General features: G+C 44.0%; 3 protein-coding genes and 1 long non-coding RNA gene across 8 annotated transcripts; all 4 read right to left on the bottom strand.

The window, feature by feature from the left end:
- Positions 1-2,337: 2,337 nt before the first annotated feature.
- LOC311303148 (uncharacterized protein) lies at positions 2,338-5,008 on the bottom strand. Of its 4 annotated transcripts, none has more exons than XM_084429463.1 (6): positions 4,717-5,008; positions 4,340-4,471; positions 3,975-4,112; positions 3,250-3,720; positions 2,891-3,028; positions 2,338-2,644 (listed from the first exon to the last, which is right to left on the bottom strand). In XM_084429463.1, the coding sequence occupies exons 1-6, from the start codon at positions 4,799-4,801 to the stop codon at positions 2,439-2,441; spliced, it is 1,170 nt and encodes a 389-aa protein (XP_084285589.1). In that variant the 5' UTR covers positions 4,802-5,008; the 3' UTR covers positions 2,338-2,438. The 4 variants fall into 4 exon arrangements, with proteins under 4 accessions (XP_084285589.1, XP_084285587.1, XP_084285588.1 ...); XM_084429461.1 differs by having other exon boundaries at positions 2,888-3,028; positions 4,717-4,972; XM_084429462.1 differs by having other exon boundaries at positions 3,972-4,112; positions 4,717-4,961.
- A 2,432-nt stretch (positions 5,009-7,440) lies between these two features.
- LOC311304823 (uncharacterized protein) lies at positions 7,441-8,878 on the bottom strand (the record flags this gene model as incomplete). Its single annotated transcript, XM_084432128.1, has 3 exons — positions 7,441-7,747; positions 7,994-8,131; positions 8,353-8,878. The coding sequence occupies 3 exons, from the start codon at positions 8,876-8,878 to the stop codon at positions 7,542-7,544; spliced, it is 870 nt and encodes a 289-aa protein (XP_084288254.1). The 3' UTR covers positions 7,441-7,541.
- A 2,696-nt stretch (positions 8,879-11,574) lies between these two features.
- Positions 11,575-12,501, bottom strand: LOC311303142. Its single transcript, XR_014629721.1, has 3 exons — positions 12,296-12,501; positions 11,919-12,050; positions 11,575-11,691 (listed from the first exon to the last, which is right to left on the bottom strand). It is a non-coding gene; the product is annotated as an uncharacterized lncRNA (long non-coding RNA).
- Positions 12,502-15,013: 2,512 nt separating this feature from the next.
- LOC311303135 (uncharacterized protein) lies at positions 15,014-17,627 on the bottom strand. 2 transcript variants are annotated; one of them, XM_084429434.1, is made up of 6 exons: positions 17,372-17,627; positions 16,995-17,126; positions 16,630-16,767; positions 15,926-16,375; positions 15,564-15,704; positions 15,014-15,320 (listed from the first exon to the last, which is right to left on the bottom strand). In XM_084429434.1, the coding sequence occupies exons 1-6, from the start codon at positions 17,454-17,456 to the stop codon at positions 15,115-15,117; spliced, it is 1,152 nt and encodes a 383-aa protein (XP_084285560.1). In that variant the 5' UTR covers positions 17,457-17,627; the 3' UTR covers positions 15,014-15,114. The 2 variants fall into 2 exon arrangements, with proteins under 2 accessions (XP_084285560.1, XP_084285561.1); XM_084429435.1 differs by having other exon boundaries at positions 15,567-15,704; positions 16,627-16,767; positions 17,372-17,612.
- Between the last annotated feature and the right edge of the window lie 5,004 nt (positions 17,628-22,631).

The raw sequence follows: 22,631 nt of genomic DNA, 5'->3' as shown, positions 1-22,631 counted from the left end.
GCCTTGTCCAAATACCCACACTTGCGGTCTTTGCACTTGACTACTTGTCTACTTGCATGACGTATTTCCTCTATTTGGCCCAAGTGTTCAAGTAAGCGTAAAGACTGCAAGCTTTTGATTACTCGATTGGACACTTATAGCTTATAGTTTTGCAAAAAAATGCAAAAAGAAAAGAAAAAAGTGATGCTTCTAATGAAGTGATAAAAGTTGCAAATGTTAGGGTTAGGGGTAGGGTTTTATCACTTAGGGTTAAGTGATAAAAACAGTTGCAAATGTTGTACAAAATAGGCCTACACATACCATACTCAACTTTGCACCAATAAAATGTGCAACACGTTATGTTTTTACTACCAAATTATATGTATCTAATTAATTTACATTAATTTACATTATAGTGGAATGTTTACCTCCACATCTTGTGATTTCAGGGGCACATGAGTTCCCGAACATATACATGATGGGATACTTAATAATGAGAGTGAAGGGCTGTTTAACTTTTTTTTAAATATAACTCTGATTGTATTTGTCTGAAAGAAGAATGTCATATACACCTAGGATGGCTTGAGGGTGAGTAAATCATGGGCTAATTTTCATTTTTGGGTGAACTATCCCTTTAAGACATGGGACAGTCTTCTCAATTCTTATTTTTGCATCCTCGTTTCCTTTCCTCGCGTCTCAGCTCCACCCCATGTAGGATGCGAGGGAAGGACGCAATTAAGAAAAGGGGGACATCCCCTATATTTTAACTCTATTTAAACCCGGACGGATCATATCGCTCGATTATGCATTAGGCCATTTCCTGTTTTGTTTAGGCGGAGTAACTTGTTATTTACGTTAGTTTAATTTCCTCCTTAAGTTGGCGATCGTTAACTGAACTCTTGAACACACATGGAAACCCAGGATAGCACGATGAAACGCAAAGGAAAAAATAAGAATTCTACCTCCAAGTCGCTTACGGAAGAGATGGAATTAGATGTTCCTGTCGCTGTTGGTGAATCTGCTGCACACATCGAGGTAGACCATCAATATGGCCAAAAAAATCCAGTTGTCACCCGGTCTGAAAGCCCAAGTCTCGAGATCGTACATGATTCCGACCTAGATACGCCTGTGAAACCTCAACAAAAGAAATCTCGAGGCGAAATTTCCTTGACGGAATTGCAAGATAATGTCATTGAGGCATTGACATCCAGGATTAAAGAAAGTGCAAACAACCTCGGCAAAATGATTACCAGCAACACGGTGAGCATTGAGGGCCTTAAGAAATCAATTGACTTTGTGTTTGAAGAAGTAAACGCTGTAAAAACAGACTTGAAGAGCTGCAAAACTACCACCAATTTAAACAGCACCAAAATCCACGAACTTGAGCAAAGACTGAACGATGCCGAGCGATATCAGCGGAGATGGAACCTCCGTCTGTACGGTATTCCTGAACATTCTAATGAGAACATAAAGCAAAAAGTCATCGGCAGATCACTGAAAGACAAGACATTTAATTATAGCAATATTTCGCATTTGAAAGAAACTATTCTATTATAGATAATATACATATATATATATATATATATAATAGATTCTATTCACTCCACCAATAAGTACCAATGGGTGCGCAGTTATGATTTCAGGGAAAAATCTTGCAATGATCAGAAAAATGGTTGGAGAGTATGACATTTGGTTCCAAGCCTCTCACCTTAAGCTACACCAGCCAGCCTCAACCCCACACAGCATAAAGTGAGGGATCAAGGATGCGTGCTAGTAACAGACCTCCCTCGCCAATGAGGGAAAGCCCATTGCAACGGCTCACGAATGAGATGATCAACACACCTGGAAGATGAGGACCAACTAAGATTAGCAGAAATCTGCATTATAGGAGGTCTATATACAAGGACAATCTGTGAAGACCAGATTTTTTTGTTAAACCCAATCTGACTTAGTCATGTGCTGTCCTATTATTGAGTCCATGTGCTGTCCTAACAATGATTTGAACTGATCACTTGATTTATCAGTGGTTGGGGATTAACGTAGCTTTTCTTTTAACCTTGGTGATGTTTTCCTGACAGTACTTCCCTGACAAAGAGGATAAACCTCAACATGAACTGTAAAAGCTGTTAACCTTCCCTGATTGAGCGGAGGATACATTTTCCCTTACTATACAGAGAATGACTCTCTGGCATTGCAGAGGATAACGTTAACACAACCTTCCTTGATTAGACAGGATAAACCAACTTCCTTGACTATACAGAGGATGAAACACTTCTTTTGACACCGAGGATAACGACATGTATCCACAGAAATGGAGATGTATTTTCTGTACCAAAAACTCCAATCAAGCAAAAACACTTCATTAAACAAGATTTATTTGGTGATAAACAGGGAACATTCAATACGAATAAAGCACTGAAATAATCTGTAAGAGAACTTGAGTTCGGCAAAAATCAATGTCACGATTTACATTGCCCATCATGACCGCCGTGGTGATCGCGACCAGCCCAGTCAGGCTCATTCAGACCGCCAAGTGGCGGTTGGGCCACAGGCTTCACTGCAGGCTTTGACGGTTCGGCCACAGGCTTCACTGCAGGCTTCAGTAGTTGGGCCACACGCTTCGGCGGCTGGGCCACAGGCTTCAGCGGTTGGGCCACAGGCGTCACTGCAGGGATACAGATAGTCATCTTTAGTCTGTCCTTTCAGTGGCATTCAGCACAAAAAGCAAATCATGAATAACAAGTGTTACAGGGTGAATTGCATTTTAAATAACCATCTTTATTAATTTTGTAAAGCTATTCTGTGAAACTGTGCTATACGTGCTAAAGTTTAGGTATTTTTGTCATGGAACAGGATATGACAACAGTTTGGGCTGACCCAAACACTCCATAACTAGATGTAATACAACTACCTGTATATGGAGCCATACACTGATGTCCACATCCATTGCTGCAACATTTCTCATTGTCCGGACAGTCACTGTCATAGTAACACAACTTGGCACAATTTCCTCCTCCAGTTTTGGTGCTTGGACACACTCCCGGCTTTGCTATGAAGACACATGACAGAAAACACTGTATGCTGAAGGTCTCATTTACGGTTTGAATATAAATTATATATAGTTCAGTCTTTCTACTTCAAAGTTTCATGTTTAGTTCAACACGTTACTTGCAGTTTCTTTGCAATTATTTGCAAACATTCAATACGAATAAAGCACTGAAATAATCTGTAAGAGAACTTGAGTTCAGCAAAATCAATGTCACGATTTACATTTCCCATCATGACCGCTGTGGTGATCGCGACAGCCGTGGCCATCGTGGTGATCGCGACCCGCACACTCAGGCCCACTCAGACCCCCAAGTGGCAGTTTAGCCGCAGGCTTAGGCGGGTCGACCGCAGGCGTCACTGCAGGCTTAGGCGGTTCGACCACAGGCGTCACTGCAGGCTTAGGCGGTTCGACCACAGGCGTCACCGCAGGCTTAGGCGGTTCGACCACAGGCGTCGGCGGTTCGGCCGCAGGCGTCACTGCAGGCTTAGGCGGTTCGACCACAGGCGTCGGCGGTTCGGCCGCAGGCGTCACTGCAGGCTTAGGCGGTTCGGCCGCAGGCTTAGGGGGTTCGGCTGCAGGCTTCACTGCAGGCTTTGACGGTTCGGCCACAGGCTTCACTGCAGGCTTCAGTAGTTGGGCCACACGCGTCGGCGGTTGGGCCACAGGCTTCAGCGGTTGGGCCACAGGCTTCACTGCAGGGATACAGATAGTCATCTTTAGTCTGTCCTTTCAGTGGCATTCAGCACAAAAAGCAAAAAGCAAATCATGAGTAACAAGTGTTACAGAGTGAATTGCATTTTAAATAACCATCATCTTTATAAAGTTTGTAACTATTCTGTGAGACTGTGCTATACGTGCTAAAGTTTAGGCATTTTTGTCATGGAGCAGGATATGACAACATTTTGGGCTGACCCAAACACTCCATAACTAGATGTAATACAACTACCTGTATATGGAGCCATACACTGATGTCCACATCCATTGCTGCAACATTTCTCATTGTCCGGACAGTCACTATCATAGTAACACAACTTGGCACAATTTCCTCCTCCAGTTTTGGTGCTTGGACACACTCCCGGCTTTGCTATGAAGACACATGACAGAAAACACTGTATGCTGAAGATCTCATTTACGGTTTGAATATAAATGATGTATAGTTCAGTCTTTCTACTTCAAAGTTTCATGTTTAGTTCAATGTGTTACTTGCAGTTACTTTGCAATTATTTGTGAAGTTTACTAGCAACGTCTGAGTGAAAATTTTCAGGGTTTCTTTTGGGAGACCTCTAGCATCCATCATTAATTGAAACTCACTGAAAACAGGCGGCACACACGCTGGCCCACAGGGAAATTGACAGCATTTATGTCCTCCAGAGCAGTCTCTATCAGAAGTACATCCTCGTTGAGACGGCACGACCGTCAGCATTACCGGACACTGACCGGACTCTACAGAAGAGGATTGTTAAAAGGGACCAGGGAGTGTTGTAACGGTTTCAGTTTTAAAAACAAAGAGTAGTGGGGTGTGTAATAAGCACAAAGCAGATAGAAGACATAGACAGTTAATGTGTTTTTCATAAATTTACTATTGCAACTAAATGTACTGTAGCAATGTTCAAAAGAAGTCATATTTTGTAAGGCACTTGTTTATGCATTTCTTCAGACTGTGTAATGAAGCTAAAAGATCTTCTCACCTGCAACTCCAGCGAGCGTTGTGCACAACCATGTAGACAGGCACAATAAAACAACTCTCAACGAGCAGTACACTCGAGTTGTCATCCTCTCGACCTGTGATCTCACAATGAGCTCTGCTGGAAACCGCACTGAATTAGTCAGTCAGGAGAACAGTGAGACACTGAAAACACGTGCTGCTGTATGAAAGTTTCTGAAAAGGCGTTTTTAAAGATCCAAGGAGGTCTGGGTAACTCCAACCCTGATCAAACACACCTGACTGTAACTTTCTAGTAGCCTCATCTTGAAGACCTTGATTAGCTTGTTCAGGTGTGTTTGATTAAGTTTGGAGGAGCGGAGTTATGCGTTCACGCCAGATGTCGTAATAATAACCGTAAATAATATTGTGAATAATGCCTTGTCCAAATACCCACACTTGCGGTCTTTGCACTTGACTACTTGTCTACTTGCATGACGTATTTCCTCTATTTGGCCCAAGTGTTCAAGTAAGCGTAAAGACTGCAAGCTTTTGATTACTCGATTGGACACGCTTATAGTTTTGCAAAAAAATGCAAAAAGAAAAGAAAAAAGTGATGCTTCTAATGAAGTGATAAAAGTTGCAAATGTTAGGGTTAGGGGTAGGGTTTTATCACTTAGGGTTAAGTGATAAAAACAGTTGCAAATGTTGTACAAAATAGGCCTACACATACCATACTCAACTTTGCACCAATAAAATGTGCAACACGTTATGTTTTTACTACCAAATTATATGTATCTAATTAATTTACATTAATTTACATTATAGTGGAATGTTTACCTCCACATCTTGTGATTTCAGGGGCACATGAGTTCCCGAACATATACATGATGGGATACTTAATAATGAGAGTGAAGGGCTGTTTAACTTTTTTTTAAATATAACTCTGATTGTATTTGTCTGAAAGAAGAATGTCATATACACCTAGGATGGCTTGAGGGTGAGTAAATCATGGGCTAATTTTCATTTTTGGGTGAACTATCCCTTTAAGACATGGGACAGTCTTCTCAATTCTTATTTTTGCATCCTCGTTTCCTTTCCTCGCGTCTCAGCTCCACCCCATGTAGGATGCGAGGGAAGGACGCAATTAAGAAAAGGGGGACATCCCCTATATTTTAACTCTATTTAAACCCGGACGGATCATATCGCTCGATTATGCATTAGGCCATTTCCTGTTTTGTTTAGGCGGAGTAACTTGTTATTTACGTTAGTTTAATTTCCTCCTTAAGTTGGCGATCGTTAACTGAACTCTTGAACACACATGGAAACCCAGGATAGCACGATGAAACGCAAAGGAAAAAATAAGAATTCTACCTCCAAGTCGCTTACGGAAGAGATGGAATTAGATGTTCCTGTCGCTGTTGGTGAATCTGCTGCACACATCGAGGTAGACCATCAATATGGCCAAAAAAATCCAGTTGTCACCCGGTCTGAAAGCCCAAGTCTCGAGATCGTACATGATTCCGACCTAGATACGCCTGTGAAACCTCAACAAAAGAAATCTCGAGGCGAAATTTCCTTGACGGAATTGCAAGATAATGTCATTGAGGCATTGACATCCAGGATTAAAGAAAGTGCAAACAACCTCGGCAAAATGATTACCAGCAACACGGTGAGCATTGAGGGCCTTAAGAAATCAATTGACTTTGTGTTTGAAGAAGTAAACGCTGTAAAAACAGACTTGAAGAGCTGCAAAACTACCACCAATTTAAACAGCACCAAAATCCACGAACTTGAGCAAAGACTGAACGATGCCGAGCGATATCAGCGGAGATGGAACCTCCGTCTGTACGGTATTCCTGAACATTCTAATGAGAACATAAAGCAAAAAGTCATCGGCAGATCACTGAAAGACAAGACATTTAATTATAGCAATATTTCGCATTTGAAAGAAACTATTCTATTATAGATAATATACATATATATATATATATATATAATAGATTCTATTCACTCCACCAATAAGTACCAATGGGTGCGCAGTTATGATTTCAGGGAAAAATCTTGCAATGATCAGAAAAATGGTTGGAGAGTATGACATTTGGTTCCAAGCCTCTCACCTTAAGCTACACCAGCCAGCCTCAACCCCACACAGCATAAAGTGAGGGATCAAGGATGCGTGCTAGTAACAGACCTCCCTCGCCAATGAGGGAAAGCCCATTGCAACGGCTCACGAATGAGATGATCAACACACCTGGAAGATGAGGACCAACTAAGATTAGCAGAAATCTGCATTATAGGAGGTCTATATACAAGGACAATCTGTGAAGACCAGATTTTTTTGTTAAACCCAATCTGACTTAGTCATGTGCTGTCCTATTATTGAGTCCATGTGCTGTCCTAACAATGATTTGAACTGATCACTTGATTTATCAGTGGTTGGGGATTAACGTAGCTTTTCTTTTAACCTTGGTGATGTTTTCCTGACAGTACTTCCCTGACAAAGAGGATAAACCTCAACATGAACTGTAAAAGCTGTTAACCTTCCCTGATTGAGCGGAGGATACATTTTCCCTTACTATACAGAGAATGACTCTCTGGCATTGCAGAGGATAACGTTAACACAACCTTCCTTGATTAGACAGGATAAACCAACTTCCTTGACTATACAGAGGATGAAACACTTCTTTTGACACCGAGGATAACGACATGTATCCACAGAAATGGAGATGTATTTTCTGTACCAAAAACTCCAATCAAGCAAAAACACTTCATTAAACAAGATTTATTTGGTGATAAACAGGGAACATTCAATACGAATAAAGCACTGAAATAATCTGTAAGAGAACTTGAGTTCGGCAAAAATCAATGTCACGATTTACATTGCCCATCATGACCGCCGTGGTGATCGCGACCAGCCCAGTCAGGCTCATTCAGACCGCCAAGTGGCGGTTGGGCCACAGGCTTCACTGCAGGCTTTGACGGTTCGGCCACAGGCTTCACTGCAGGCTTCAGTAGTTGGGCCACACGCTTCGGCGGCTGGGCCACAGGCTTCAGCGGTTGGGCCACAGGCGTCACTGCAGGGATACAGATAGTCATCTTTAGTCTGTCCTTTCAGTGGCATTCAGCACAAAAAGCAAATCATGAATAACAAGTGTTACAGGGTGAATTGCATTTTAAATAACCATCTTTATTAATTTTGTAAAGCTATTCTGTGAAACTGTGCTATACGTGCTAAAGTTTAGGTATTTTTGTCATGGAACAGGATATGACAACAGTTTGGGCTGACCCAAACACTCCATAACTAGATGTAATACAACTACCTGTATATGGAGCCATACACTGATGTCCACATCCATTGCTGCAACATTTCTCATTGTCCGGACAGTCACTGTCATAGTAACACAACTTGGCACAATTTCCTCCTCCAGTTTTGGTGCTTGGACACACTCCCGGCTTTGCTATGAAGACACATGACAGAAAACACTGTATGCTGAAGGTCTCATTTACGGTTTGAATATAAATTATATATAGTTCAGTCTTTCTACTTCAAAGTTTCATGTTTAGTTCAACACGTTACTTGCAGTTTCTTTGCAATTATTTGCAAACATTCAATACGAATAAAGCACTGAAATAATCTGTAAGAGAACTTGAGTTCAGCAAAATCAATGTCACGATTTACATTTCCCATCATGACCGCTGTGGTGATCGCGACAGCCGTGGCCATCGTGGTGATCGCGACCCGCACACTCAGGCCCACTCAGACCCCCAAGTGGCAGTTTAGCCGCAGGCTTAGGCGGGTCGACCGCAGGCGTCACTGCAGGCTTAGGCGGTTCGACCACAGGCGTCACTGCAGGCTTAGGCGGTTCGACCACAGGCGTCACCGCAGGCTTAGGCGGTTCGACCACAGGCGTCACCGCAGGCTTAGGCGGTTCGACCACAGGCGTCGGCGGTTCGGCCGCAGGCGTCACTGCAGGCTTAGGCGGTTCGACCACAGGCGTCGGCGGTTCGGCCGCAGGCGTCACTGCAGGCTTAGGCGGTTCGGCCGCAGGCTTAGGGGGTTCGGCTGCAGGCTTCACTGCAGGCTTTGACGGTTCGGCCACAGGCTTCACTGCAGGCTTCAGTAGTTGGGCCACACGCGTCGGCGGTTGGGCCACAGGCTTCAGCGGTTGGGCCACAGGCTTCACTGCAGGGATACAGATAGTCATCTTTAGTCTGTCCTTTCAGTGGCATTCAGCACAAAAAGCAAAAAGCAAATCATGAGTAACAAGTGTTACAGAGTGAATTGCATTTTAAATAACCATCATCTTTATAAAGTTTGTAACTATTCTGTGAGACTGTGCTATACGTGCTAAAGTTTAGGCATTTTTGTCATGGAGCAGGATATGACAACATTTTGGGCTGACCCAAACACTCCATAACTAGATGTAATACAACTACCTGTATATGGAGCCATATGTCACGGTGTGACAAAAGCCAGATAAGGAGAGAGAGTAAAATCCTCTTGAAGGCAGTAGTATTTGGAGACCTCTTGTGGATGGTCGTCTTATCACATCGCGAAATCTGTTGCCATGGCAGTGAGGCCAATTGCCTGATTGACAGCAGGTGAGGAGAATTACAGAGAGTGTTGTGAGAGGGACGCGCATTAAGATGGGGCTTTAAAAAGAGAGAGGAAACAGACGGTCAGTGTGGTTCTCCTTCCGTGAGTTACTGTGTTCTGTCGGCGGGTTGTTTATATTTGAAGCTGGACTGTGAAGCAGGGCGAAGATTGAAGCCGAGAAATGGACATGAGAGAGTGAAGTTTTGTCAATGAGATCCAGGGGATATCGTCAACAGTGGGAAAGACGCAAAGTGATGAGTATTTGATCCGTTGTTTATATGCACTGACACTGAAGTGGTGTGGAAAGTCTGGAAAGCGTGTGGCACGAGTGAAGTATTACACCGAGTGAATTAATGATCTGTCTCCAACTTTTGTTCTTCCTGCACTGAATGTGACGATTACTACATCCGTTTGACCGTCTCTGAGAGAAGTGGAGCCCGTGTAGACGAGAGTCGATCTGGTGGGAGAAAGACCGGTGGGTGAGTGCTGGCCCGAATGCACGTGTGCGAGTGGAATGCAGTGCCTGAAGTGACGATTCACACGGTTTGTGTTATGGAGTGGAGTTTATCGTGTGGAGAAGTATTAATAGTCTGCTGTGCACTCGCTTCTATAGTCTTTCACCCGCTGTCTCTGAACGGGGTTCGTTACATCCAGCGTCCAACTTACCATTTGAGACAGTCCCACTCTGTGAATGCTGCCGATCCATTAATTCCTGTTACATTGTTGCAGCGTACAGTTGAACTGGAGCGTCTTGCTTAAAGCAATCTTCCTGTCTGGTGGTCTCCACACGTCTCTACCAAAAGCCGCGGTCTGGTTGGAACGAGAGAAGGTATTGCAGCGGAATGTTTTATTACTGCTGAATGGTTAAATCCTGTTGCATCGATACAGTGTGCAGCTGAAGTGGAGTGTCTTGCTTAGAGCATCCTTTCCGACTGGTGGTCTCCACATGCTTCATCGAAAGTCGCTGCCCGGTTCAGAAAAGGTATTTGAAATGAACGTTTGATATGCTGTTGAATAGTTAAACCCTGCTACTTGGTTACAGTGCACAGCCGAAGTGGAGTGTCCCGCTCAAGTGTCCTCTCCGTCTGGTGGTCTCCAAATGTCCCATTGAAGGCTTGTCCTGTTCAGTACGAGAGGAGGTATTTCAATTGAACGTTCCATATGCTGTTGGGAAGTTAAATCCTGTTACCTGGTTACAGTGTACAGTCAAGTGGAGCGTCTCCCTCAAAGCGTCTTCTCCGCCTGGTGGTCCCCACCGGTCCCTACTGAAAGCCTCCGCCCTGTTCAGAAAGAGAGAAGGTATTTCAATTGAACGTTCCATATGCTGTTGGGAAGTTAAATCCTGTTACCTGGTTACAGTGTACAGTCAAGTGGAGCGTCTCCCTCAAAGCGTCTTCTCCGCCTGGTGGTCCCCACCGGTCCCTACTGAAAGCCTCCGCCCTGTTCAGAAAGAGAGAAGGTATTTCAATTGAACGTTCCATATGCTGTTGGGAAGTTAAATCCTGTTACCTGGTTACAGTGTACAGTCAAGTGGAGTGTCTCCCTCAAAGCGCCTTCTCCGCCTGGTGGTCCCCACCTGTCCCCACTGGAAGCCTCCGCCCTGTTCAGAAGGAGAGAAGGTATCATTATTGAGCGTCGCATCTTGTTGAACCATTGAACCCTGTTGTATTGTTGCAGGGCACAGTCAAAGTGAAGTGTCCTCTTGCCGGGTGGCCTTCCGTGCCCGTGCTGCAAATTGTTGTTGCTGTTCGGAAGGAAGGAGAATAGCCGCGGCACGTGGCTCAATCAAAGTGTCGTCTTGCTGTCCACGGCCCCCTCCTGGCCCGGCCTGCTTGCCATCTGCGCCCCTGTGACCCGTCTGAATTGAGGATCCCCGTCCTCTGGATACTTACCTCTGGGCAGCCCCCGGCACTCGTTCCATCCTCACCACGAGTATTTACCTGGTTCCAGTCCGAATGGGGTCCGAGTAGCCAAGACGTCCTTGTGAGCCCTGTAAAGAGTACCTACCCAGTGACCTACCTGGATGGTGTGTGTCCTCCTTGATTCCTCTCCGACGAGCCGCAGGGTGTGCACGAACGTCCATCTCGCTCCGGTCCAGGGGCCCATCGAATTGCTTCTGGCGATCAGAAGGAAGATTTTAATTAGGACTTTTCAAATTATCTGCTTTTAACTCAATAAAGAAATTGTTATTCCTTTATCCTCTGTCTGCTGTTTGGTTCCTTGACACGCTCCTCGAGGCGGTACCCGGTCTCCAGGGGTGGGTGCAGTCTGGCTTGGCCCACCCCGACCTGTGACACATACACTGATGTCCACATCCATTGCTGCAACATTTCTCATTGTCCGGACAGTCACTATCATAGTAACACAACTTGGCACAATTTCCTCCTCCAGTTTTGGTGCTTGGACACACTCCCGGCTTTGCTATGAAGACACATGACAGAAAACACTGTATGCTGAAGATCTCATTTACGGTTTGAATATAAATGATGTATAGTTCAGTCTTTCTACTTCAAAGTTTCATGTTTAGTTCAATGTGTTACTTGCAGTTACTTTGCAATTATTTGTGAAGTTTACTAGCAACGTCTGAGTGAAAATTTTCAGGGTTTCTTTTGGGAGACCTCTAGCATCCATCATTAATTGAAACTCACTGAAAACAGGCGGCACACACGCTGGCCCACAGGGAAATTGACAGCATTTATGTCCTCCAGAGCAGTCTCTATCAGAAGTACATCCTCGTTGAGACGGCACGACCGTCAGCATTACCGGACACTGACCGGACTCTACAGAAGAGGATTGTTAAAAGGGACCAGGGAGTGTTGTAACGGTTTCAGTTTTAAAAACAAAGAGTAGTGGGGTGTGTAATAAGCACAAAGCAGATAGAAGACATAGACAGTTAATGTGTTTTTCATAAATTTACTATTGCAACTAAATGTACTGTAGCAATGTTCAAAAGAAGTCATATTTTGTAAGGCACTTGTTTATGCATTTCTTCAGACTGTGTAATGAAGCTAAAAGATCTTCTCACCTGCAACTCCAGCGAGCGTTGTGCACAACCATGTAGACAGGCACAATAAAACAACTCTCAACGAGCAGTACACTCGAGTTGTCATCCTCTCGACCTGTGATCTCACAATGAGCTCTGCTGGAAACCGCACTGAATTAGTCAGTCAGGAGAACAGTGAGACACTGAAAACACGTGCTGCTGTATGAAAGTTTCTGAAAAGGCGTTTTTAAAGATCCAAGGAGGTCTGGGTAACTCCAACCCTGATCAAACACACCTGACTGTAACTTTCTAGTAGCCTCATCTTGAAGACCTTGATTAGCTTGTTCAGGTGTGTTTGATTAAGTTTGGAGGAGCGGAGTTATGCGTTCACGCCAGATGTCGTAATAATAACCGTAAATAATATTGTGAATAATGCCTTGTCCAAATACCCACACTTGCGGTCTTTGCACTTGACTACTTGTCTACTTGCATGACGTATTTCCTCTATTTGGCCCAAGTGTTCAAGTAAGCGTAAAGACTGCAAGCTTTTGATTACTCGATTGGACACGCTTATAGTTTTGCAAAAAAATGCAAAAAGAAAAGAAAAAAGTGATGCTTCTAATGAAGTGATAAAAGTTGCAAATGTTAGGGTTAGGGGTAGGGTTTTATCACTTAGGGTTAAGTGATAAAAACAGTTGCAAATGTTGTACAAAATAGGCCTACACATACCATACTCAACTTTGCACCAATAAAATGTGCAACACGTTATGTTTTTACTACCAAATTATATGTATCTAATTAATTTACATTAATTTACATTATAGTGGAATGTTTACCTCCACATCTTGTGATTTCAGGGGCACATGAGTTCCCGAACATATACATGATGGGATACTTAATAATGAGAGTGAAGGGCTGTTTAACTTTTTTTTAAATATAACTCTGATTGTATTTGTCTGAAAGAAGAATGTCATATACACCTAGGATGGCTTGAGGGTGAGTAAATCATGGGCTAATTTTCATTTTTGGGTGAACTATCCCTTTAAGACATGGGACAGTCTTCTCAATTCTTATTTTTGCATCCTCGTTTCCTTTCCTCGCGTCTCAGCTCCACCCCATGTAGGATGCGAGGGAAGGACGCAATTAAGAAAAGGGGGACATCCCCTATATTTTAACTCTATTTAAACCCGGACGGATCATATCGCTCGATTATGCATTAGGCCATTTCCTGTTTTGTTTAGGCGGAGTAACTTGTTATTTACGTTAGTTTAATTTCCTCCTTAAGTTGGCGATCGTTAACTGAACTCTTGAACACACATGGAAACCCAGGATAGCACGATGAAACGCAAAGGAAAAAATAAGAATTCTACCTCCAAGTCGCTTACGGAAGAGATGGAATTAGATGTTCCTGTCGCTGTTGGTGAATCTGCTGCACACATCGAGGTAGACCATCAATATGGCCAAAAAAATCCAGTTGTCACCCGGTCTGAAAGCCCAAGTCTCGAGATCGTACATGATTCCGACCTAGATACGCCTGTGAAACCTCAACAAAAGAAATCTCGAGGCGAAATTTCCTTGACGGAATTGCAAGATAATGTCATTGAGGCATTGACATCCAGGATTAAAGAAAGTGCAAACAACCTCGGCAAAATGATTACCAGCAACACGGTGAGCATTGAGGGCCTTAAGAAATCAATTGACTTTGTGTTTGAAGAAGTAAACGCTGTAAAAACAGACTTGAAGAGCTGCAAAACTACCACCAATTTAAACAGCACCAAAATCCACGAACTTGAGCAAAGACTGAACGATGCCGAGCGATATCAGCGGAGATGGAACCTCCGTCTGTACGGTATTCCTGAACATTCTAATGAGAACATAAAGCAAAAAGTCATCGGCAGATCACTGAAAGACAAGACATTTAATTATAGCAATATTTCGCATTTGAAAGAAACTATTCTATTATAGATAATATACATATATATATATATAATAGATTCTATTCACTCCACCAATAAGTACCAATGGGTGCGCAGTTATGATTTCAGGGAAAAATCTTGCAATGATCAGAAAAATGGTTGGAGAGTATGACATTTGGTTCCAAGCCTCTCACCTTAAGCTACACCAGCCAGCCTCAACCCCACACAGCATAAAGTGAGGGATCAAGGATGCGTGCTAGTAACAGACCTCCCTCGCCAATGAGGGAAAGCCCATTGCAACGGCTCACGAATGAGATGATCAACACACCTGGAAGATGAGGACCAACTAAGATTAGCAGAAATCTGCATTATAGGAGGTCTATATACAAGGACAATCTGTGAAGACCAGATTTTTTTGTTAAACCCAATCTGACTTAGTCATGTGCTGTCCTATTATTGAGTCCATGTGCTGTCCTAACAATGATTTGAACTGATCACTTGATTTATCAGTGGTTGGGGATTAACGTAGCTTTTCTTTTAACCTTGGTGATGTTTTCCTGACAGTACTTCCCTGACAAAGAGGATAAACCTCAACATGAACTGTAAAAGCTGTTAACCTTCCCTGATTGAGCGGAGGATACATTTTCCCTTACTATACAGAGAATGACTCTCTGGCATTGCAGAGGATAACGTTAACACAACCTTCCTTGATTAGACAGGATAAACCAACTTCCTTGACTATACAGAGGATGAAACACTTCTTTTGACACCGAGGATAACGACATGTATCCACAGAAATGGAGATGTATTTTCTGTACCAAAAACTCCAATCAAGCAAAAACACTTCATTAAACAAGATTTATTTGGTGATAAACAGGGAACATTCAATACGAATAAAGCACTGAAATAATCTGTAAGAGAACTTGAGTTCGGCAAAAATCAATGTCACGATTTACATTGCCCATCATGACCGCCGTGGTGATCGCGACCAGCCCAGTCAGGCTCATTCAGACCGCCAAGTGGCGGTTGGGCCACAGGCTTCACTGCAGGCTTTGACGGTTCGGCCACAGGCTTCACTGCAGGCTTCAGTAGTTGGGCCACACGCTTCGGCGGCTGGGCCACAGGCTTCAGCGGTTGGGCCACAGGCGTCACTGCAGGGATACAGATAGTCATCTTTAGTCTGTCCTTTCAGTGGCATTCAGCACAAAAAGCAAATCATGAATAACAAGTGTTACAGGGTGAATTGCATTTTAAATAACCATCTTTATTAATTTTGTAAAGCTATTCTGTGAAACTGTGCTATACGTGCTAAAGTTTAGGTATTTTTGTCATGGAACAGGATATGACAACAGTTTGGGCTGACCCAAACACTCCATAACTAGATGTAATACAACTACCTGTATATGGAGCCATACACTGATGTCCACATCCATTGCTGCAACATTTCTCATTGTCCGGACAGTCACTGTCATAGTAACACAACTTGGCACAATTTCCTCCTCCAGTTTTGGTGCTTGGACACACTCCCGGCTTTGCTATGAAGACACATGACAGAAAACACTGTATGCTGAAGGTCTCATTTACGGTGTGAATATAAATTATATATAGTTCAGTCTTTCTACTTCAAAGTTTCATGTTTAGTTCAACACGTTACTTGCAGTTTCTTTGCAATTATTTGCAAACATTCAATACGAATAAAGCACTGAAATAATCTGTAAGAGAACTTGAGTTCAGCAAAATCAATGTCACGATTTACATTTCCCATCATGACCGCTGTGGTGATCGCGACAGCCGTGGCCATCGTGGTGATCGCGACCCGCACACTCAGGCCCACTCAGACCCCCAAGTGGCAGTTTAGCCGCAGGCTTAGGCGGGTCGACCGCAGGCGTCACTGCAGGCATAGGCGGTTCGACCACAGGCGTCACTGCAGGCTTAGGCGGTTCGACCACAGGCGTCACCGCAGGCTTAGGCGGTTCGACCACAGGCGTCACCGCAGGCTTAGGCGGTTCGACCACAGGCGTCGGCGGTTCGGCCGCAGGCGTCACTGCAGGCTTAGGCGGTTCGGCCGCAGGCTTAGGGGGTTCGGCTGCAGGCTTCACTGCAGGCTTTGACGGTTCGGCCACAGGCTTCACTGCAGGCTTCAGTAGTTGGGCCACACGCGTCGGCGGTTGGGCCACAGGCTTCAGCGGTTGGGCCACAGGCTTCACTGCAGGGATACAGATAGTCATCTTTAGTCTGTCCTTTCAGTGGCATTCAGCACAAAAAGCAAAAAGCAAATCATGAGTAACAAGTGTTACAGAGTGAATTGCATTTTAAATAACCATCATCTTTATAAAGTTTGTAACTATTCTGTGAGACTGTGCTATACGTGCTAAAGTTTAGGCATTTTTGTCATGGAGCAGGATATGACAACATTTTGGGCTGACCCAAACACTCCATAACTAGATGTAATACAACTACCTGTATATGGAGCCATACACTGATGTCCACATCCATTGCTGCAACATTTCTCATTGTCCGGACAGTCACTATCATAGTAACACAACTTGGCACAATTTCCTCCTCCAGTTTTGGTGCTTGGACACACTCCCGGCTTTGCTATGAAGACACATGACAGAAAACACTGTATGCTGAAGATCTCATTTACGGTTTGAATATAAATGATGTATAGTTCAGTCTTTCTACTTCAAAGTTTCATGTTTAGTTCAATGTGTTACTTGCAGTTACTTTGCAATTATTTGTGAAGTTTACTAGCAACGTCTGAGTGAAAATTTTCAGGGTTTCTTTTGGGAGACCTCTAGCATCCATCATTAATTGAAACTCACTGAAAACAGGCGGCACACACGCTGGCCCACAGGGAAATTGACAGCATTTATGTCCTCCAGAGCAGTCTCTATCAGAAGTACATCCTCGTTGAGACGGCACGACCGTCAGCATTACCGGACACTGACCGGACTCTACAGAAGAGGATTGTTAAAAGGGACCAGGGAGTGTTGTAACGGTTTCAGTTTTAAAAACAAAGAGTAGTGGGGTGTGTAATAAGCACAAAGCAGATAGAAGACATAGACAGTTAATGTGTTTTTCATAAATTTACTATTGCAACTAAATGTACTGTAGCAATGTTCAAAAGAAGTCATATTTTGTAAGGCACTTGTTTATGCATTTCTTCAGACTGTGTAATGAAGCTAAAAGATCTTCTCACCTGCAACTCCAGCGAGCGTTGTGCACAACCATGTAGACAGGCACAATAAAACAACTCTCAACGAGCAGTACACTCGAGTTGTCATCCTCTCGACCTGTGATCTCACAATGAGCTCTGCTGGAAACCGCACTGAATTAGTCAGTCAGGAGAACAGTGAGACACTGAAAACACGTGCTGCTGTATGAAAGTTTCTGAAAAGGCGTTTTTAAAGATCCAAGGAGGTCTGGGTAACTCCAACCCTGATCAAACACACCTGACTGTAACTTTCTAGTAGCCTCATCTTGAAGACCTTGATTAGCTTGTTCAGGTGTGTTTGATTAAGTTTGGAGGAGCGGAGTTATGCGTTCACGCCAGATGTCGTAATAATAACCGTAAATAATATTGTGAATAATGCCTTGTCCAAATACCCACACTTGCGGTCTTTGCACTTGACTACTTGTCTACTTGCATGACGTATTTCCTCTATTTGGCCCAAGTGTTCAAGTAAGCGTAAAGACTGCAAGCTTTTGATTACTCGATTGGACACGCTTATAGTTTTGCAAAAAAATGCAAAAAGAAAAGAAAAAAGTGATGCTTCTAATGAAGTGATAAAAGTTGCAAATGTTAGGGTTAGGGGTAGGGTTTTATCACTTAGGGTTAAGTAATAAAAACAGTTGCAAATGTTGTACAAAATAGGCCTACACATACCATACTCAACTTTGCACCAATAAAATGTGCAACACGTTATGTTTTTACTACCAAATTATATGTATCTAATTAATTTACATTAATTTACATTATAGTGGAATGTTTACCTCCACATCTTGTGATTTCAGGGGCACATGAGTTCCCGAACATATACATGATGGGATACTTAATAATGAGAGTGAAGGGCTGTTTAACTTTTTTTTAAATATAACTCTGATTGTATTTGTCTGAAAGAAGAATGTCATATACACCTAGGATGGCTTGAGGGTGAGTAAATCATGGGCTAATTTTCATTTTTGGGTGAACTATCCCTTTAAGACATGGGACAGTCTTCTCAATTCTTATTTTTGCATCCTCGTTTCCTTTCCTCGCGTCTCAGCTCCACCCCATGTAGGATGCGAGGGAAGGACGCAATTAAGAAAAGGGGGACATCCCCTATATTTTAACTCTATTTAAACCCGGACGGATCATATCGCTCGATTATGCATTAGGCCATTTCCTGTTTTGTTTAGGCGGAGTAACTTGTTATTTACGTTAGTTTAATTTCCTCCTTAAGTTGGCGATCGTTAACTGAACTCTTGAACACACATGGAAACCCAGGATAGCACGATGAAACGCAAAGGAAAAAATAAGAATTCTACCTCCAAGTCGCTTACGGAAGAGATGGAATTAGATGTTCCTGTCGCTGTTGGTGAATCTGCTGCACACATCGAGGTAGACCATCAATATGGCCAAAAAAATCCAGTTGTCACCCGGTCTGAAAGCCCAAGTCTCGAGATCGTACATGATTCCGACCTAGATACGCCTGTGAAACCTCAACAAAAGAAATCTCGAGGCGAAATTTCCTTGACGGAATTGCAAGATAATGTCATTGAGGCATTGACATCCAGGATTAAAGAAAGTGCAAACAACCTCGGCAAAATGATTACCAGCAACACGGTGAGCATTGAGGGCCTTAAGAAATCAATTGACTTTGTGTTTGAAGAAGTAAACGCTGTAAAAACAGACTTGAAGAGCTGCAAAACTACCACCAATTTAAACAGCACCAAAATCCACGAACTTGAGCAAAGACTGAACGATGCCGAGCGATATCAGCGGAGATGGAACCTCCGTCTGTACGGTATTCCTGAACATTCTAATGAGAACATAAAGCAAAAAGACATCGGCAGATCACTGAAAGACAAGACATTTAATTATAGCAATATTTCGCATTTGAAAGAAACTATTCTATTATAGATAATATACATACATATATATATATATATAATAGATTCTATTCACTCCACCAATAAGTACCAATGGGTGCGCAGTTATGATTTCAGGGAAAAATCTTGCAATGATCAGAAAAATGGTTGGAGAGTATGACATTTGGTTCCAAGCCTCTCACCTTAAGCTACACCAGCCAGCCTCAACCCCACACAGCATAAAGTGAGGGATCAAGGATGCGTGCTAGTAACAGACCTCCCTCGCCAATGAGGGAAAGCCCATTGCAACGGCTCACGAATGAGATGATCAACACACCTGGAAGATGAGGACCAACTAAGATTAGCAGAAATCTGCATTATAGGAGGTCTATATACAAGGACAATCTGTGAAGACCAGATTTTTTTGTTAAACCCAATCTGACTTAGTCATGTGCTGTCCTATTATTGAGTCCATGTGCTGTCCTAACAATGATTTGAACTGATCACTTGATTTATCAGTGGTTGGGGATTAACGTAGCTTTTCTTTTAACCTTGGTGATGTTTTCCTGACAGTACTTCCCTGACAAAGAGGATAAACCTCAACATGAACTGTAAAAGCTGTTAACCTTCCCTGATTGAGCGGAGGATACATTTTCCCTTACTATACAGAGAATGACTCTCTGGCATTGCAGAGGATAATGTTAACACAACCTTCCTTGATTAGACAGGATAAACCAACTTCCTTGACTATACAGAGGATGAAACACTTCTTTTGACACCGAGGATAACGACATGTATCTGTCACAGGTCGGGATGGGCCAAGCCGGACTGCGCCCACCCCTGAACCAGGACCACCCTGAGGAGCGTGTCAGAGACGAGACGGAAACAGAATTCAAGGGAATCACAGTTCTTTTTATTAAAGTTAAAAGTAATTTGAATAACCTAAGCTAAAATCTTCCTTTCCTCTTCTCCCCCGGAATCGAGGCAATGCAGCAGTCTCCGGGGCCCACTCCCACGCCGATACAAGGTTCGCAATGGCCTGAGATGGATCGATGGATTTCCACGGGTGTGTATGCGTTCGGGGCTGTTCCTCTTCCCGCACTGATGCGGGGTCCGCAGGGACCTACGACAGACAGGTGAGTTTCCACAGGTGAGCAGACGGTCGGGCTGTTCCTCTTCCCACACTGATGCAGGGTTCACAGGGACCGACGACAGACAGGTGAGTTTCCACAGGTGAGTAGACGGTCGGGCTGTTCCTCTTCCCACACTGATGCAGGGTTCACAGGGACCGACGACAGACAGGTGAGTTTCCACAGGTGAGTAGACGGTCGGGCTGTTCCTCTTCCCACACTGATGCAGGGTTCACAGGGACCGACGACAGACAGGTGAGTTTCCACAGGTGAGTAGACAGTTGGAACTCTAGGGCTACAGCAGACTCGAGTCAACAGGCTGAACGGAGCTTCTCTAGGGCAGACAGTTAGAACAGACAGAGTCAGCTTCAACAGCAGTATATAGGCCTCACGTGTGTTGCCGGGGACAGGTGACTCCACACCATGCAGATGGGCCGGGGGCTATAGCAGACTCAAAGTGCAGGCCGAGCGGAGCTTCTCCTGGACAGACAGAATCAACTTCAACAGCAATATACCACTCTCACGTGTGTTGCGGGGGACCGCTAACTTCGCACCATGCAGATGGACTTGGGATTGTAACAGACTCAAAGTCGCAGCTGAGCAGGGCTGCTCTAAGACAGACAAAATCAACTTCACCACAGTATACAGTTCTTACGTGTGTTGCAGGGGACAGATAACTTCACACCATGCAGATGGACCGGGGGCTATAGCAGATTCAAGTCACAGGCTGAGTGGAGCTTCTCTAGAACAGACAGAATCAACTTCAACAGCGGTATACAATTCTCACGTGTGTTGCAGGGGACAGATGACTTCACACCATGCAGAATGGACTTGGGGTTGTAGCAGACTCAAGTCGCAGGCTGAGGTGAACTTCTCTAGGACAGACAGAATCAACTTCAACAGCAGTATACAGTTCTCACGTGTGTTGCAGGGGACAGATAACTTCACACCATGCAGATGGACTTGGGGTTGTAGCAGACTCAAGTCGCAGGCTGAGGTGAACTTCTCTAGGACAGACAGAATCAACTTCAACAGCAGTATACAGTTCTCACGTGTGTTGCAGGGGACAGATAACTTCACACCATGCAGATGGACTTGGGGTTGTAGCAAGTTCAAGTCGCGGGCTGAGTGGAGCTTCTCTAGAACAGACAGAATCAACTTCAACAGCAGTATACAATTCGCACATGTGTTGCAGGGGACAGATGACTTCGCACCATGCAGAATGGACTTGGGGTTGTAGCAGACTCCAGTCGCAGGCTGAGGTGAGCTTCTCTAGGACAGACAGAATCAACTTCAACAGCAGTATACAGTTCTCACGTGGGTTGCCGGGGACAGATAACTTCACACCGTACAGGTGGGCTTAGGGCTGCAGCAGACTCAAAGTCAGCAGGCTGAGCGGAGCTCCTGCTAAGACAGACAAAATCACGATTGCAGATAGAGTGTGCAGTCTCACGTGTGTTGCAAGGGGGGCAAACCTTCTCACCATACAGGTGGGTTGACATGCAAGTAGCGAACTTAAGTCAACAGGCTGGACAGAGCTTCTTCTAAGACAGTCAGAATCACTACTTCAAAACAGAGAGGTTAGTTTGACTCACAGATGCTATTCCTTCTAGTCCTCAACAGATGGGACCGATCGAATTATTAAGCTCCAATTACTGACAGTAGACCAGCATGGCACGTGGGGAGTGCACGGCAAGAGAAAATAAATCTTCCACACACACACGGCAATTTCACTCCAAACATGCAACGTGAGGGGGGAAACGTCAATTTAAGCACTGCAATCCACTTCAATAAGTGCAGATAAGGCCAGCACTCACCCAGGGGTCTCCGTGCCACAAGCAACGAGCTCCAATGTTGGGGAAAAGATGTTTCAGGGTTTTCCTCCACAAACATAGACGGATTCACATCACCGTTCCAACACGGGGGAAGAGGGCAAGAGATCGAACATGAATCAGTATAATTCACTCAGTGACGTTTAGGTAGCACAATCAAAGCACTCCAATCCACCTCAAATTCAGTGTTGAAACATGCAGGTACGAGATACGATGGTCGATTACTTATCTCTCTCCCTTCCAGGCAAACGGTGTGTTTTCACAACTCTTCCACACTCCTCAAGTCCCCTCCAGCAGCACTTCCCTTTGCACCCCGCAATTCCTCTCTGCAACACTCAAATAGAACGACTTCTCACGGGAGAGAACCACCCCACAGTCTCTCTTCACTGGCTTTTTATATCCTTCTCAATGCCCACATGGCTTTGTC

Source organism: Rutilus rutilus (assembly GCF_951802725.1).
Source record: "Rutilus rutilus genome assembly, chromosome: 1".
NCBI classification, from domain to species: Eukaryota; Metazoa; Chordata; class Actinopteri; order Cypriniformes; family Leuciscidae; genus Rutilus; species Rutilus rutilus.
The sequence above is the reverse complement of the archived record's forward strand: the minus strand, read 5'-3'. Positions and strand labels throughout refer to the sequence as shown.